This window comes from Zerene cesonia, chromosome 19 (genome assembly GCF_012273895.1).
Source record: "Zerene cesonia ecotype Mississippi chromosome 19, Zerene_cesonia_1.1, whole genome shotgun sequence".
Lineage (NCBI taxonomy): Eukaryota > Metazoa > Arthropoda > Insecta > Lepidoptera > Pieridae > Zerene > Zerene cesonia.
The window spans coordinates 85,965-98,115 of NC_052120.1; the positions used below are offsets into that span (position 1 = coordinate 85,965).

At 38.4% G+C, this 12,151-nt stretch overlaps 2 protein-coding genes across 3 annotated transcripts in view; one reads left to right on the plus strand and one right to left on the minus strand.

Annotated features, from left to right (window-relative positions):
• Positions 1–877: 877 nt before the first annotated feature.
• Positions 878–3,678, minus strand: LOC119834166 (myosin-2 essential light chain-like). 2 transcript variants are annotated; one of them, XM_038358441.1, is made up of 5 exons: positions 3,540–3,678; positions 3,424–3,451; positions 2,755–2,936; positions 1,609–1,755; positions 878–1,410 (listed from the first exon to the last, which is right to left on the minus strand). In XM_038358441.1, exons 1-5 carry the CDS (start codon positions 3,540–3,542, stop codon positions 1,327–1,329), a joined length of 444 nt encoding a protein of 147 aa, XP_038214369.1. In that variant the 5' UTR covers positions 3,543–3,678; the 3' UTR covers positions 878–1,326. The 2 variants fall into 2 exon arrangements, with proteins under 2 accessions (XP_038214369.1, XP_038214368.1); XM_038358440.1 differs by lacking the exons at positions 3,424–3,451; positions 3,540–3,678 and adding an exon at positions 3,015–3,171.
• A 389-nt stretch (positions 3,679–4,067) lies between these two features.
• Positions 4,068–12,151, plus strand: part of LOC119834269 (serine/threonine-protein kinase Chk1-like) — a 10,081-nt gene continuing 1,997 nt past the window's right edge. Inside the window, exons 1-7 of the mRNA XM_038358604.1 lie at positions 4,068–4,176; positions 4,591–4,673; positions 7,570–7,781; positions 8,247–8,424; positions 8,495–8,646; positions 10,799–11,091; positions 11,218–11,331. Of these exons, the coding sequence (XP_038214532.1) occupies positions 4,603–4,673; positions 7,570–7,781; positions 8,247–8,424; positions 8,495–8,646; positions 10,799–11,091; positions 11,218–11,331 (1,020 nt within the window). The 5' untranslated portion in view covers positions 4,068–4,176; positions 4,591–4,602. The remainder of the gene's footprint in view (positions 4,177–4,590; positions 4,674–7,569; positions 7,782–8,246; positions 8,425–8,494; positions 8,647–10,798; positions 11,092–11,217; positions 11,332–12,151) is intronic.

The window sequence follows — 12,151 nt, forward strand, 5'->3', positions numbered from 1 at the left end:
TAATACATCCGAATCCTAAAAATATTATACAATCCCTACAAAAATCGTATTACCCATTTTTAAGATTCTGAATTCACGGGACGTAGCCTGTAGCAATTTGCAGCATAAACGGCTGTATCTTTAGTTTGCGTTGGCTTAGAAGTTTGAAGTTTCACAGTTCCAAAGGGCAGTTGAGTATCTGATACGAATTTCAGCTTGATGCAGATGAGCGCTTGCCGCGCGCTCGTGAGGAAAGGGTACAGATAGACAAATGAACAAACAATTAAGTTATCCTATAACTCCTATAAGGAAGAAGAAGCAAATCGAAACAAACAATACATATAAATAGTTGCCAGATTAATTAATCTGCAGCGTTGGCTTTCTTATCAAAACAAAAAGAAAATCAATTTGATCCTATCCCACGATACCTCACAAGTAAGAGAAAGGTCGCGATTTATTTTGTCACCACCAGTTCAATGTTCAGGAAACCATTTCAGAATAACCAAGAATATAATCAAGAAAGCCTATCGAACTTAAAAAAAACACTTCTATTAAAATTGCCTAGCTTAAGAAACCACCGAGCTAGAGGTGAACCATTTTTTAAAATATCCGCAACGAATCGAGAACCTTCCGTCGTTTCGAGATCACCGATAACGACCCAGAATTATTAATATTTCCTCGAATCTCGACAATCTACTGTTAATCGGTACTTAAGTTAGCTAAAAATGTACGCAAACGTTCTCGGACATAATATTTTCTGTGTGGTTTTTGGTATTTGATTTATGTGAAATATGCATTATCTTTTATAAAAAAGAAATATTCTTATAAAAGATAATGCACACTTCACATTTTTTTTATTTTGTACAAATAGTCCACATAAAGGCAAATAAAAAGATAATATGATGTATCAGGTTTATTTACTTCATCTTATCTGCACGATAAGACACGCCGTCATAATTAACGTTAATAATACATTTTGGAATATTTTGGAACTTATCAATAATGGAAATCATATACATATACTATTTTATATTCTAGAATGGTTAAAACATTTTAAATTAGAGAAAATAGTGCTCTTACAACTAGGAATGGATCCTACAACGTCCGATAATGAGTACGCGTTAGGTGATGCGTGTTTCGATCGATGGATCGGTAGAAGTAGGTCCGTTTTTTGAAACATGCATTCGGATAGAAATGTAAAAAAAGAATTATCCATTTTACAATAAATTTGACAAAAACATCTAAGTACGTGTAGTTAAAAACATTACAAATATAAAGTTAATATATCTTATAATTAATCATATCATTATATTTAAAGTTTTCTTGTTCAATGCTAAATGCGTTGCATTAACCCTGCATGATGAGATGCACAAAGTTCTCGTAGTTGATGTTGCCCTGCGAGTCCTCCTGCCCCTGCAGCAGCTGCTCCACCTGCGCGAGATTGCATTATAACCCACAACCAGCAAACCAGTAACGACACACGGCACAAAAAGTCACAACATAGTTCGACATTTTGTGATTATCAAATATAATCCGATTTGCTTCAAATAAGCTCGAAATTATCTGAATTTCAAACAAGAAATTCAATAGCAGCGTACGTACAGTGGTTTTTTGAATGAAATGGATTACCTCATCATCACTCAGCTTTTCACCAAGAGTGGAAAGCAGGTGGCGCAGTTCTGCAGACGAAATGAAGCCGTTGCCGTCCTTGTCAAAGTGTCTGAGGCCCTCGATAAAGTCATTGGCCGTATCTCCGCTTCGAGCCTTTGATATCGCCTGCAGATTCAAAACTTTTTCATCATTTCACTAGAACCAACTCAATGCTAAGGGGATAAACATATTAATAATGCTAATATACCAAACTTTAAATAGCAAGAAAAAAAATTATTTATGTATATAGATGAAAAATCTGGTAACTTTATATCTAGTTAGTAAATGTTAATTAAAAAAAAAATGTCTCGGTCTGGCAGGACACAGAAGGCTGATCACCTACTTGTCCTTAAAGAAAAAACGAACAGTGAAACAGATGTACATCATCTGCCCCATACCCCACTAGGGGACACGGGACTTCACTTTACTTTTTTATTACAGTTAAGGACAATTTGTTTTTATATGACATTGCTTTAAAGATTTTAAACAACTCATTTTTCAATATTAGGAGGAGGTTCTAAGAATTGAACTACATTTTTTGTATCTTCAGTTTTCATATGGTAAGTCAATTTTAATTATCATTATCATTTTCATGCTTTATCTTCGAAGCTAGTAAGTCTGCAATATTTTAAACTAAGACTGATAAACTGGCATGTTCATACATTGATGGACCAAAGGTGTCAATCAAAGTTGTTTATCATAAAATAAAATGATTTCCTTTGAGAAACACATCTGTCAGTATAAGTTTTTGAGTCAAGACAAATCAAGAGTCAAGTTTATAATATCAACAAAAGTAACAGTGGCCCAATTGACACATGGATATGGCAAAACAACTTAAGCACCTTGAATTTACAAGTTCAACTACTTGGTGCACTGTATACCATTTTACAGAAAAATTTAATTAGCTGTTGTTTCAATAATAACAGTATTATTAAATAAACAAACATACATTTAATTATTCCACCATAAATTTACACACAAAAATATGTGTACTTGTGTTTGTATATAATTGGCTCTTTCAGTGATCAAATATACATTTAACTATTGAGTTGTATCAATAAAAGGAAAAACAGTGACAGTGTTAATTAGAATATCCAATACATAGTAAAATTAGAATGTAAATACCTGGTAAATAGGCAGAAAGACTTCAAAAGAAATTCTCTCATCAGGTTTCAAGTGCAGAGTACATTTCTTGACATCTGATTCAGTGGGGTTCTGTCCAAGGGCTCTTAGAGCGTCTCCAATTTGGGCCACATGAATCTTGCCATCTCCACGTGAATCAAAAAGCTGAAAGGCTTCTTGAAACTCTGCAAATCAATTGTTAATGGCACTTTATTACCAGGGATGTGTTAATTATGAAAAGACATACATATGACACAACAAACCTTCAACAGATGTTAGTTTGAGCTTGGTGGGCGGTTCGTACATAAACATGTTACCCAGCGAAAACTTGACGACGCAATGAGCGCAATGAGCGCAGCGAGCTGCACACGGCCTCCGACATGAGTGTTTAAAATACAAACCTTATACGGAATGTAGGGCGCTTGCAAAAGGCGACGCTTTCGGAGATCAAGACTGTTGATTGACGTGAGTCATAGGGCGATCGACGAGCCAACGACACGTTTCACTTATTTATCGGCAATTACATTTACAAGTTAATGCTAACAAAATTATGCAAATTATATCGTCATTTTATCATATTTAATTCGTAGACGTCAGTTTTGCTTTGAATTTGAATACACTAAAAGATATGGAATAATTTTTCCATAACTGGCATCATCAATAATGACTCACCTGCCAACTGATCCTCGGAATATCCAGCCTGGAAAAAATATTACATATCAGATAAATACATAAGTAGCTTGAAAATATTAACTGTTTGCAGTATAAAATAAATTTGTAACACAAACCATATTTTCCCTATTAATTAATTACTTATTTGAACCTATGTAAGGTAAAAAATAAATATTTTATATTTCCAATTACAGAAGGAATGACGTTAGGCACTAAGCAAATTAGGTATTTTTCTAATGTCACATTCAAAAATCAAATGACACCATGACGCAATACAACACATCGAATGCAGATAATATATTTGTACTGTAAGGATAAGCAAAATATTTACCAATGAAATCAAATCTTAAAAATTAATTACATTAAAGACTTAGATTTATTTTAAGTATTTTGTGTTAGGTACGTACATAAATAAAATAAGTTCTTTAACATTTTGATCGTACCAAGTATGGTACCTACCGAGGTAATTTATCAGACATTTACAAATTTGAGTCTATGACTAATAAATTAACTTACATTATTTGTAGAAAAATACTCATAATTTAATGGTAGAATTCTAAAGTATTATTTCAAAGTAAATCATATTACTTTTTATATCTGCGTTCACATTTCCGAACGTGACTAGCCATTGATCTTTCGTGCAAAAAAAAAGCCGATTGAGCTCGACGGCGCGGTCGGGTTGGTTGCCGATTGGTGAACGATTTGTAGAAAGAAGGAAAAGAAAAATGGCAAAATGGTGTAGGAACGGCTAAGGTTAGTATTTGATTAATAATTAATTATCAAATGTTTAGCGGTGTTGTTGCAGAAAGCATAATACTTGATTAATATCGTGTAATATAGAAATAATGATTACCGTTATCGGGCGAGGTAGGCGACGGGGCGACGTCGAAGTTCGGCAAAGGCTTTGTTCGCTAAACTCCACGTGCCTTCCGCCATTTAGTACTAATTTCAAGTGATTTACGTGTAATACTGATACTGCAATCGGCAGATATTATAGCAGAGCTATTAACCACTTATAATCTGTTCATATTTTTGGTGTTATATGGCTATATACAGAAATTTCTGACCACTGTGGCGGGACACGGCGTGGTCTTCTCGGAGCCGTAAGCCGGTTCGCCAACATAGCTAGGATCCAAAATTCCATGCTAAAGCTAGCAGGTGTTGCAGGACCGAGGAGCCATGTCTTCAGGCGGCGAATTCGTGGAGGGGTGGGTCGTCACCCAGGTGCTGGGTGAAGGGGCTTATGGAGAGTAAGTTTATTTATACAACAATTTAGTTTTGAATCAATGCTTTTAATAAGAAAATAATAGTATACATTATTAATTGAACAAAGGTGTATACATAAAGATATGATGTAAACAGTATTATTTACTTTTTTTTTTTTTTGAAAATAGAAAATTATATGTAAATTTTGACTTGGTTCATGCATATTGTTTATTCATGCTGTTAGTGTATGAATGATTTATTTGGACTAAAATTATTTGGTTACAAATATATATTATAGGTAAACTATTACATGAAAAGAAAATAATATCCTTACATGTATTGTATTTTTATTTTGTGCAATCTAATTTACCAGTTCCTAAAAATATAACAAGAAATCGATTATTTGTTGTGCCTAATCTGATAAATTTATTTTAAATTACCTATAATGAGATATATGGGAAAAAAGAGAAGAGAGGTATTGTTTACAGCAAGAGACAAGCTTCACTCATATTTTATATTTGGATTGTATTTTTTAATTTTAAATCACATTTTGCAAGATGACAGTATAAAGATTTTTTTCGTATCAAATCATTAAAAAAGAATGAATATAATAAAACGCATAAAATTTGTGTTAAAATCCAAATCTTTAATTATAAAGTAATATTTAAATGTATTCCAATCATAAATTATAGTACAAATTTTATTTGTCTTACATATATATCAAAAAGTAAATAAGTATTTATACATGTATGCATAAAAGGCTTGCAATAAACTTATACTAGTCAAAAGTAAAGGTGTAACTGTAAAATTCAATCTCTGTTTCTTAATGTATCCTCTGTGGATTTAAGATTTATTTGTTGCATCATTTGTCTTATCTCTTCTTTTTTGTCTTCTTAAAACTTACATGTTTATATTTTGATGCATATAAACATACACTTTCTTAGATTGACTTGGCTGTAAATATCTTGATCATGTCATTGTGTCCGTTGCTGATTGCAATATTTGTAATCAAGCTAAGTACTCTGTTGAAAACGTTAGAATTGTCCTGCGCTCTGTTACGTAAGCGGGTGGCCGTCCGCGACGCTGGCGGTCGAGCGGGCGGCGGCAGCAGCTAGCGGGCACTCCGCACTAGGCACTAGGCAGTAGGCAGTAGGCGCACGCTGAAAGCGGATGTAGGTGCTGCAACGCACAAAAAGTGTTAGTGGCGCGGAGAGCATCCTTGAAAGTTTATCCACCTCGCGCGGTCAGTGGCGCGCGCGGCCAGACTACGCGTTTTTACACAAACACGTATTTTCGGCATTAGCGCCGTGCATAAAATGGCGTATGCCCCTATTTGCATTTCATTCTTTGACTTCTATAAAAATGATATAATTCTATCTGACACCGTCTTTGTAGTTTATACGCGCATACGTAGACTCTAACTGATAATTTATAGCATACATTTTTGTTCAGCATCACTTTTCGTTATTTTGCACAGATCGCGGGATAGGATTTATGAAACAACGCGGTGTAATGGCAGCGGATTCAATAAAACCGTATATAATTACTTTTTCTTCAAAAATCTCACCGACGTCCCCGAGAGGGAGGTAACTCCATATCCTAAAATGGGACCTAACGACAAAAAATTCTATCAAATACAAAAACAATCATGTCAAATGGTTAACCAACTCTGGAAAATCACGGGCCTGTTTATCTTTTTCTTTGACTGCGCTGACAAAGCCTTGTGGTATTACTTTTGTGGTTTTTTGTGACTGAAACATGTGAAGTTGTGACAGGGTAGGAACTGATGTTACGATACGATACGATACGATTTAGGTGTTTAGTTTATAAGTATTCCGCTACGTATGTCATTGTTTCAAGTTACTGCATTAATCATTTGTATTAAGTGGTTAACTTAATATTTCTCCCTCCGTTGGGTGAAGCCATTAACAAAGAGAAGAAGAAGAATTTGTATTTCTATATCATTATACTGGAAACACATATGTAGCCTATAGCACTTGGCAATCGTGTACGTCATAACTAACGGTGAAAAGTTCGTAATCCGTCCAGTCAACAAAAAAACTTTTCAGTTTCATATGAAAGAAAGAAAGAACAATTTATTTTAACACACACAAACACACAAATAGTAACAATACATAAAAATAAAAATAAGTGAAATGAAAAAAAAAACTTAATAAGAGAATGAAAAAATAAATAAATTAATTAATATAAATAACGTGTGGTTGCGTGCGCCAAAAAAGATATATATTATTTTAATAGATTCAATATCGTATTTTCTTGTGTTAGATTTTACGCGAGTACTATAACATTTAGAAATGAAAGATTTTTTAATGGCTTTTACACGACTTGTCTCCCCGTGACCACGCTCGCTGTAGTGTTCGAAACGTCGAGTTAATAATATAGTGGATAAATCGCGTTTAAATTCCGTTAAAAAGTCTTAAATTTCTAGATTCGTCATCGTTTTCTGTAAATCTGAACTTTTAAAACCTCTCATACAAAAATTTATTATTGCTGCGTTTATTAACCCATGACGTTCATAGTACTCATTCTACTAATCCTACTATCCTACTTCATACCAATATTATAAATGCGAAAGTTTGTAAGGGTGTGTAGGTGTTGGTTGCTCTTTCACGCAAAAACTACTGAACCGGTTGCAATGAAGTTTGTTACGTAGACAGCTTGAGAACTGGAATAACATAAAGGCAACTTTTTATCCCGATATTCCTACGGAATACGGACTTACGCGGGTGAAACTGCGGGGCGCAGCTAGTATCTACATAACTAAGCGAATAGTCGCGGGTAACAGCTAGTTGGAAAATATATTATGAACATTTATGTGTATTTTTATTAATGTACGGATAATATAAGTGGATAAGATTTATTTTTCAATGTAACACGTGCGTATAAACGAGTATGTAAAGTGGAGGGATGTCGCCTCAGAGTCCGGTTGCTGATGCACGCGCGGTCGGGCGCGAGCGTGGCGCTGAAGGCGGTGCGCGAGGCGGCGGGCGGCGCGGGCGCGCGCGAGGCGGCGCTGCACCGCGCGCTGCGGCACCCCAACGTGCTGCGCTGCCTGGGCGAGCGCCACCACGGCGGCGTGCAATATCTCTTCCTCGAGTACGCGCAGGGCGGCGAGCTCTTTGATCGCATCGGTGTGACATTTCGCTTTACTCTACTCGGATGCACCAAACTTACTGAGGAGTCGATAGATTCTCAAAAGGAAAAGTCTTACACCCCGCCTCGAATTTATAGCTGAAACCTCGGGAAGACAGCGCGTCGCGCTGGTGTCGCTTCATTATCACACTTATAAGTTATTGAAGTCGTTTCGGTCGAGATGAGGAATTTGATTTGCTTTAAGAGAGCCGGCCGATATATAAATACGAGATGAAAGTTCACCTTATCGGAGCATAAAAAATTTTTACTTCACACTTGTTATAGACAACGATACGGTACGTATGCATATACGTTTCGACGAAACGTCGAATCATAGTACGTGCCGAGTCAATTGTATGATTCGAAGCTAGTCAGAATTGGCCTTCGGCGATACGGCCGGGCGGCGAAGGGCACGACGTAAGAGCGTGGCGAGCGGCATGCTGAGGAGGCAGTGTGGTGTGCAGAGCCGGACGCGGGCATGCCGGCGAGCTGCGCGCGGCGCTACTGGCGGCAGCTGGCGGCCGGCCTGCGCTACCTGCACGCGCGCGGCGTGGCGCACCGCGACATCAAGCCCGAGAACCTGCTGCTCGACCACAACGACACGCTCAAGATCTCCGACTTCGGCATGGCCACGATGTTCCGGTGAGCGACCGCCCCCCGCCCCTCGCCCCGTCCGAGCCGCAGCCGGCAGTAACGCAGCGCGTGTCCGCAGGCACGGGTCCCGCGAGCGGCTGCTGTCGCGCGTGTGCGGCACGGTGCCGTACGCCGCGCCCGAGGTGCTGGCGGCGCAGCGGCGGCCCTACCGCGCGCCGCCCGCCGACCTGTGGGCCGCCGCGCTCGTGCTGCTCGCCATGCTCGTCGGAGGTACGAGCACGCGCACACGCACACGCACACATGCACACACCGCATTTCAGCACGCATTATATTATACATATACATATGAATTTAAGATTTCTATCTTCTCTAGACAGGAGAAGCTACATTTGTATTATGATTGATTTCCTTTACTGAGCTTATACCAATTATACAGTACGTATTTAAATATACAAACCAAAAGATTTGTATTTCTCAAGGAAGGAAGGATGATAAAAATATGTAGATTGTGTCGCTAAGGTAAAGTTGTTTATGAATTTATCTGTCGTCGTAAAATTGTATTAACTAAGTTATATTATAATCTAACTCGTGAGATTGCAAATTTTCGAAAAATTGTCAACCGTAACGTTTGCTTGCAATTTCACGCATCATTTTATCTGTGACTGTGAGTACGTCGCAGATACGTATTATGCCGTAACTCGCTTTCCCCGATCGTCCGCTAGGCTACCAGCCAACGGAGGCGCGCTTTGAGTAGTTTTTAATTTTAATTAGCAAACCTGATCTAACCCGTCGCCCGTTAATGCCCATTCCACATTTCAACTGTTTCAAATCAATACATTATAATCTACCGAAAAATCCGGCGTTACATTGTAAGCGGTATGTTACGGATCACAAATTTTCTACAGATCATTTTATGTTGACAAATCCGTTGCAAACAAACATTTCCTCATAATAATGTTTTTGTAGATATGAAGTGTTCCACTAACGGAATTGAATTTATGTAATGTTTTTGTTGCAATCATTTTAACAATAATTTTTAAATTTCGTATCGTTTGCAAAATGCGAGATTCACAAAAAATATGTTCAGTATAAAAATTCAATTTTGATTCACGCTTTATAGTACTTCAAAATCTCCTTTTATAGCTACAATGTACAATGACTCAGTATTAGTAACATATATTTTCTTTTCAACCTTAAGAAAAGGTTAATAGGATATCAATAAGTTATCAATAGGATTTTTGTGGTAGTTGCTTCATAATTATTTGCTAGGTGTATTAATTTTTATGATTTTTTTTTAGTTGAAAGCAGGAGCCTGCCATCTGGTACGGTCTTCTAAATTTCGTGTCGGTCTAACAATTTGAAGGCGGTTCATTTTTTTATTAAAATTTATTGTTTATAATAAACAGCAGTATCAATTCAAATACACTACTCATTTTGGTTCGAGGAATTTTGTAGTTGAAAATGAGAGCTTTGAGCTCTTTATAATTGGGATATAGCACTTTGAATTATTATTTAAAAAACATTCACGACTAATGATTGTGCAGTCAGCACAGTGTATGAATTAGTTGCATTTTTTATGGTCGTGTTCCAAAAATTATCAATTAAAACTATAATACATATATAATGCATGTACTTGTAGTGATTTTATAGCCTGTCAGTTGTCACTTGAATAACAAAACCATTTGTTGTTTGATATATTGCATGTCATGACAATTTCACTTCATGAGCTTGATCTGTAACTGAAATGAATATGTGTGATGGTTTTGCTCAATTTTTATCGAGGTAAAGTTCTCAATTAGCTCGTCAGCTTTTTTTTATCTGTTGAAAAATTGTGATCATAAGAAAACTTAAAAATATAAATCGGTTTAAACAACACACATGGAGAGCGTCGTCGGAAATCTCGTTCGGGCCATTGAGAACCTGACCTTATAAAAGCATCTTTTGATCGAAACGAAATAAATATGGCTACAACACGCGTCGTTCGTGCAGCATGCGGCGCGGGCCGCCTCTCGTCTCTTTGGTATCCTAGCTGTAGGCGTTGTCGCTCCCTAAAGTTATGGTACCGAAGTTACGAGGCGCCGCCCCTCTGCCCGCCGGCCGCGCCCCGCTACCCGCAAACTGCAACCTGCAACCTGCAACTCGCAACTCGCAATCCGCAACCCGCAACAAGCAACAAGCAATCTCGTCGGATGTTAATGGTCGATTTTGAGTCCATCTATTGCTCTCGTCTTAGTCATCGCACCATAGTCGTCTCTCACACGAGAAAATCACTCGAAAATAGCTCGCACCCTTAGCGTCCGAGTCGCGGTAAACATCAGTTTAGCGACAGTCGGTCGACGGCGAACCCGCGGGATCGATTCGACACTGTCGCAAACGAGCGTCGACCATGAATACGGCGTTCTCATCGGGCGAGCGTTTCCAGAACTACCATGGGAGCGCGCCAGCGAGGAGGACGCGCGGTACTGCGCGTGGAAGGCGTGGGCGGAGGGCGAGAGCGCGCAGCCGCCGAGCGGCGCGTGGCGGCGGCTGGCGGGCGGCGCGGGCGGCGCGCTCGGCCTGCTGCGGCGCGCGCTGCGCCCCGACCCCGCGCGCCGCCCCGCGCTCGACGCGCTGCTCACGCACCGCTGGCTGAGCGACGACGGTGACCGGACAGGTGCGAGCCCCTCCCCGACCACCCCATACCTCCCTCCGCCTGCTCCCCCTCACATATTTTTTGTTTATAGATTAAATTTATAAAAGAGGTCATAAGAAAGAGAAGACTTGCGATGGGACGCGAACCAGAACCCTTGAAGATTGTTGGTATCGGATGTGGCGTTCAGGGATGCGGTGTATTCGGGTCAGGTACTAGGTGACTCTGAGTGGCGCCGGTCTCAGAGACGCCTGGTGCCTCAGCCCGGCGCCGCCCGCCTCGCCTTCGCTTCGCATCGCATCGCGCCGATAGCCTTCGAGAACGAGGCTCGGTTCGGTTCTTTGGCGATTTAGCTCCATGACGTGACTTGCTCATAAAGCTAGATTACCAAAGCATTGCGCTGGCCCATATCATCGGTTGCAGATTTGAAGAATATTTTTTTACTTAAATGGTCAAGAAATTGTAATGTGGTGTAAACATGAACATAAACATAATATATTCCAGATATTATTTTCATTGTATTATAAAGGCAATTGAACAGTATTGAAACGACCCAACTATCTATTATTAACAGATCCCCATCATTAAATTTTAAAAGACCTGTTGAAGCTTTAAAAGTAAATTAAAAATGTTAGTTAGATGGAATCATGTTATGTTACAACGAAATAATTTCAATAAGATCTTACTAAATAACAGCCGACTACAAAAATTAAATTATAATTAATTTTGCGCTACTGAAAAAAAAAGCTTCCATAAAAATCAAATACATTATAATTAATCAGAAATTTCAAGTTCTTGTACAAGTGCATGTGTAAAAATGATTTCAAGTTATAGGTTTTAATTTTGTTTGTGGTTATTTCAATATAATAATTAATACTTTTGTAATATTATATTGAAAGTCCTAACTAATATTGGATCGCACGGTATTACATGCAGTATTACACACACATTAAACGAGTGTCAACCAAATGAAGCTTCTATGCTTCTGTTGTTTGTCACTGTCTTCTTTCCTTTAACCATCAAACTGTTGATTGCATTTCATCTAAAACTTTCACAGAAAATAACTCTTCAACATTATTTCTTTTAATTTTGCTGTAATTTTTCATGGGTATGGATCACAAAGTGTAGTGTGTTGTGTCGTGTGCG

Bases quoted from the DNA above. Each gene is read 5' to 3' on its own strand.
- LOC119834166 (XM_038358440.1), bottom strand. From the start codon at position 3,063: ATGTTTATGTACGAACCGCCCACCAAGCTCAAACTAACATCTGTTGAA. The intron at 2,937-3,014 runs GTTTGTTGTGTC...ATTGATTTGCAG, and splicing joins CAAACTAACATCTGTTGAAG to AGTTTCAAGAAGCCTTTCAG. The intron at 1,756-2,754 runs GTATTTACATTC...TTGAATCTGCAG, and splicing joins TCTTTCTGCCTATTTACCAG to GCGATATCAAAGGCTCGAAG.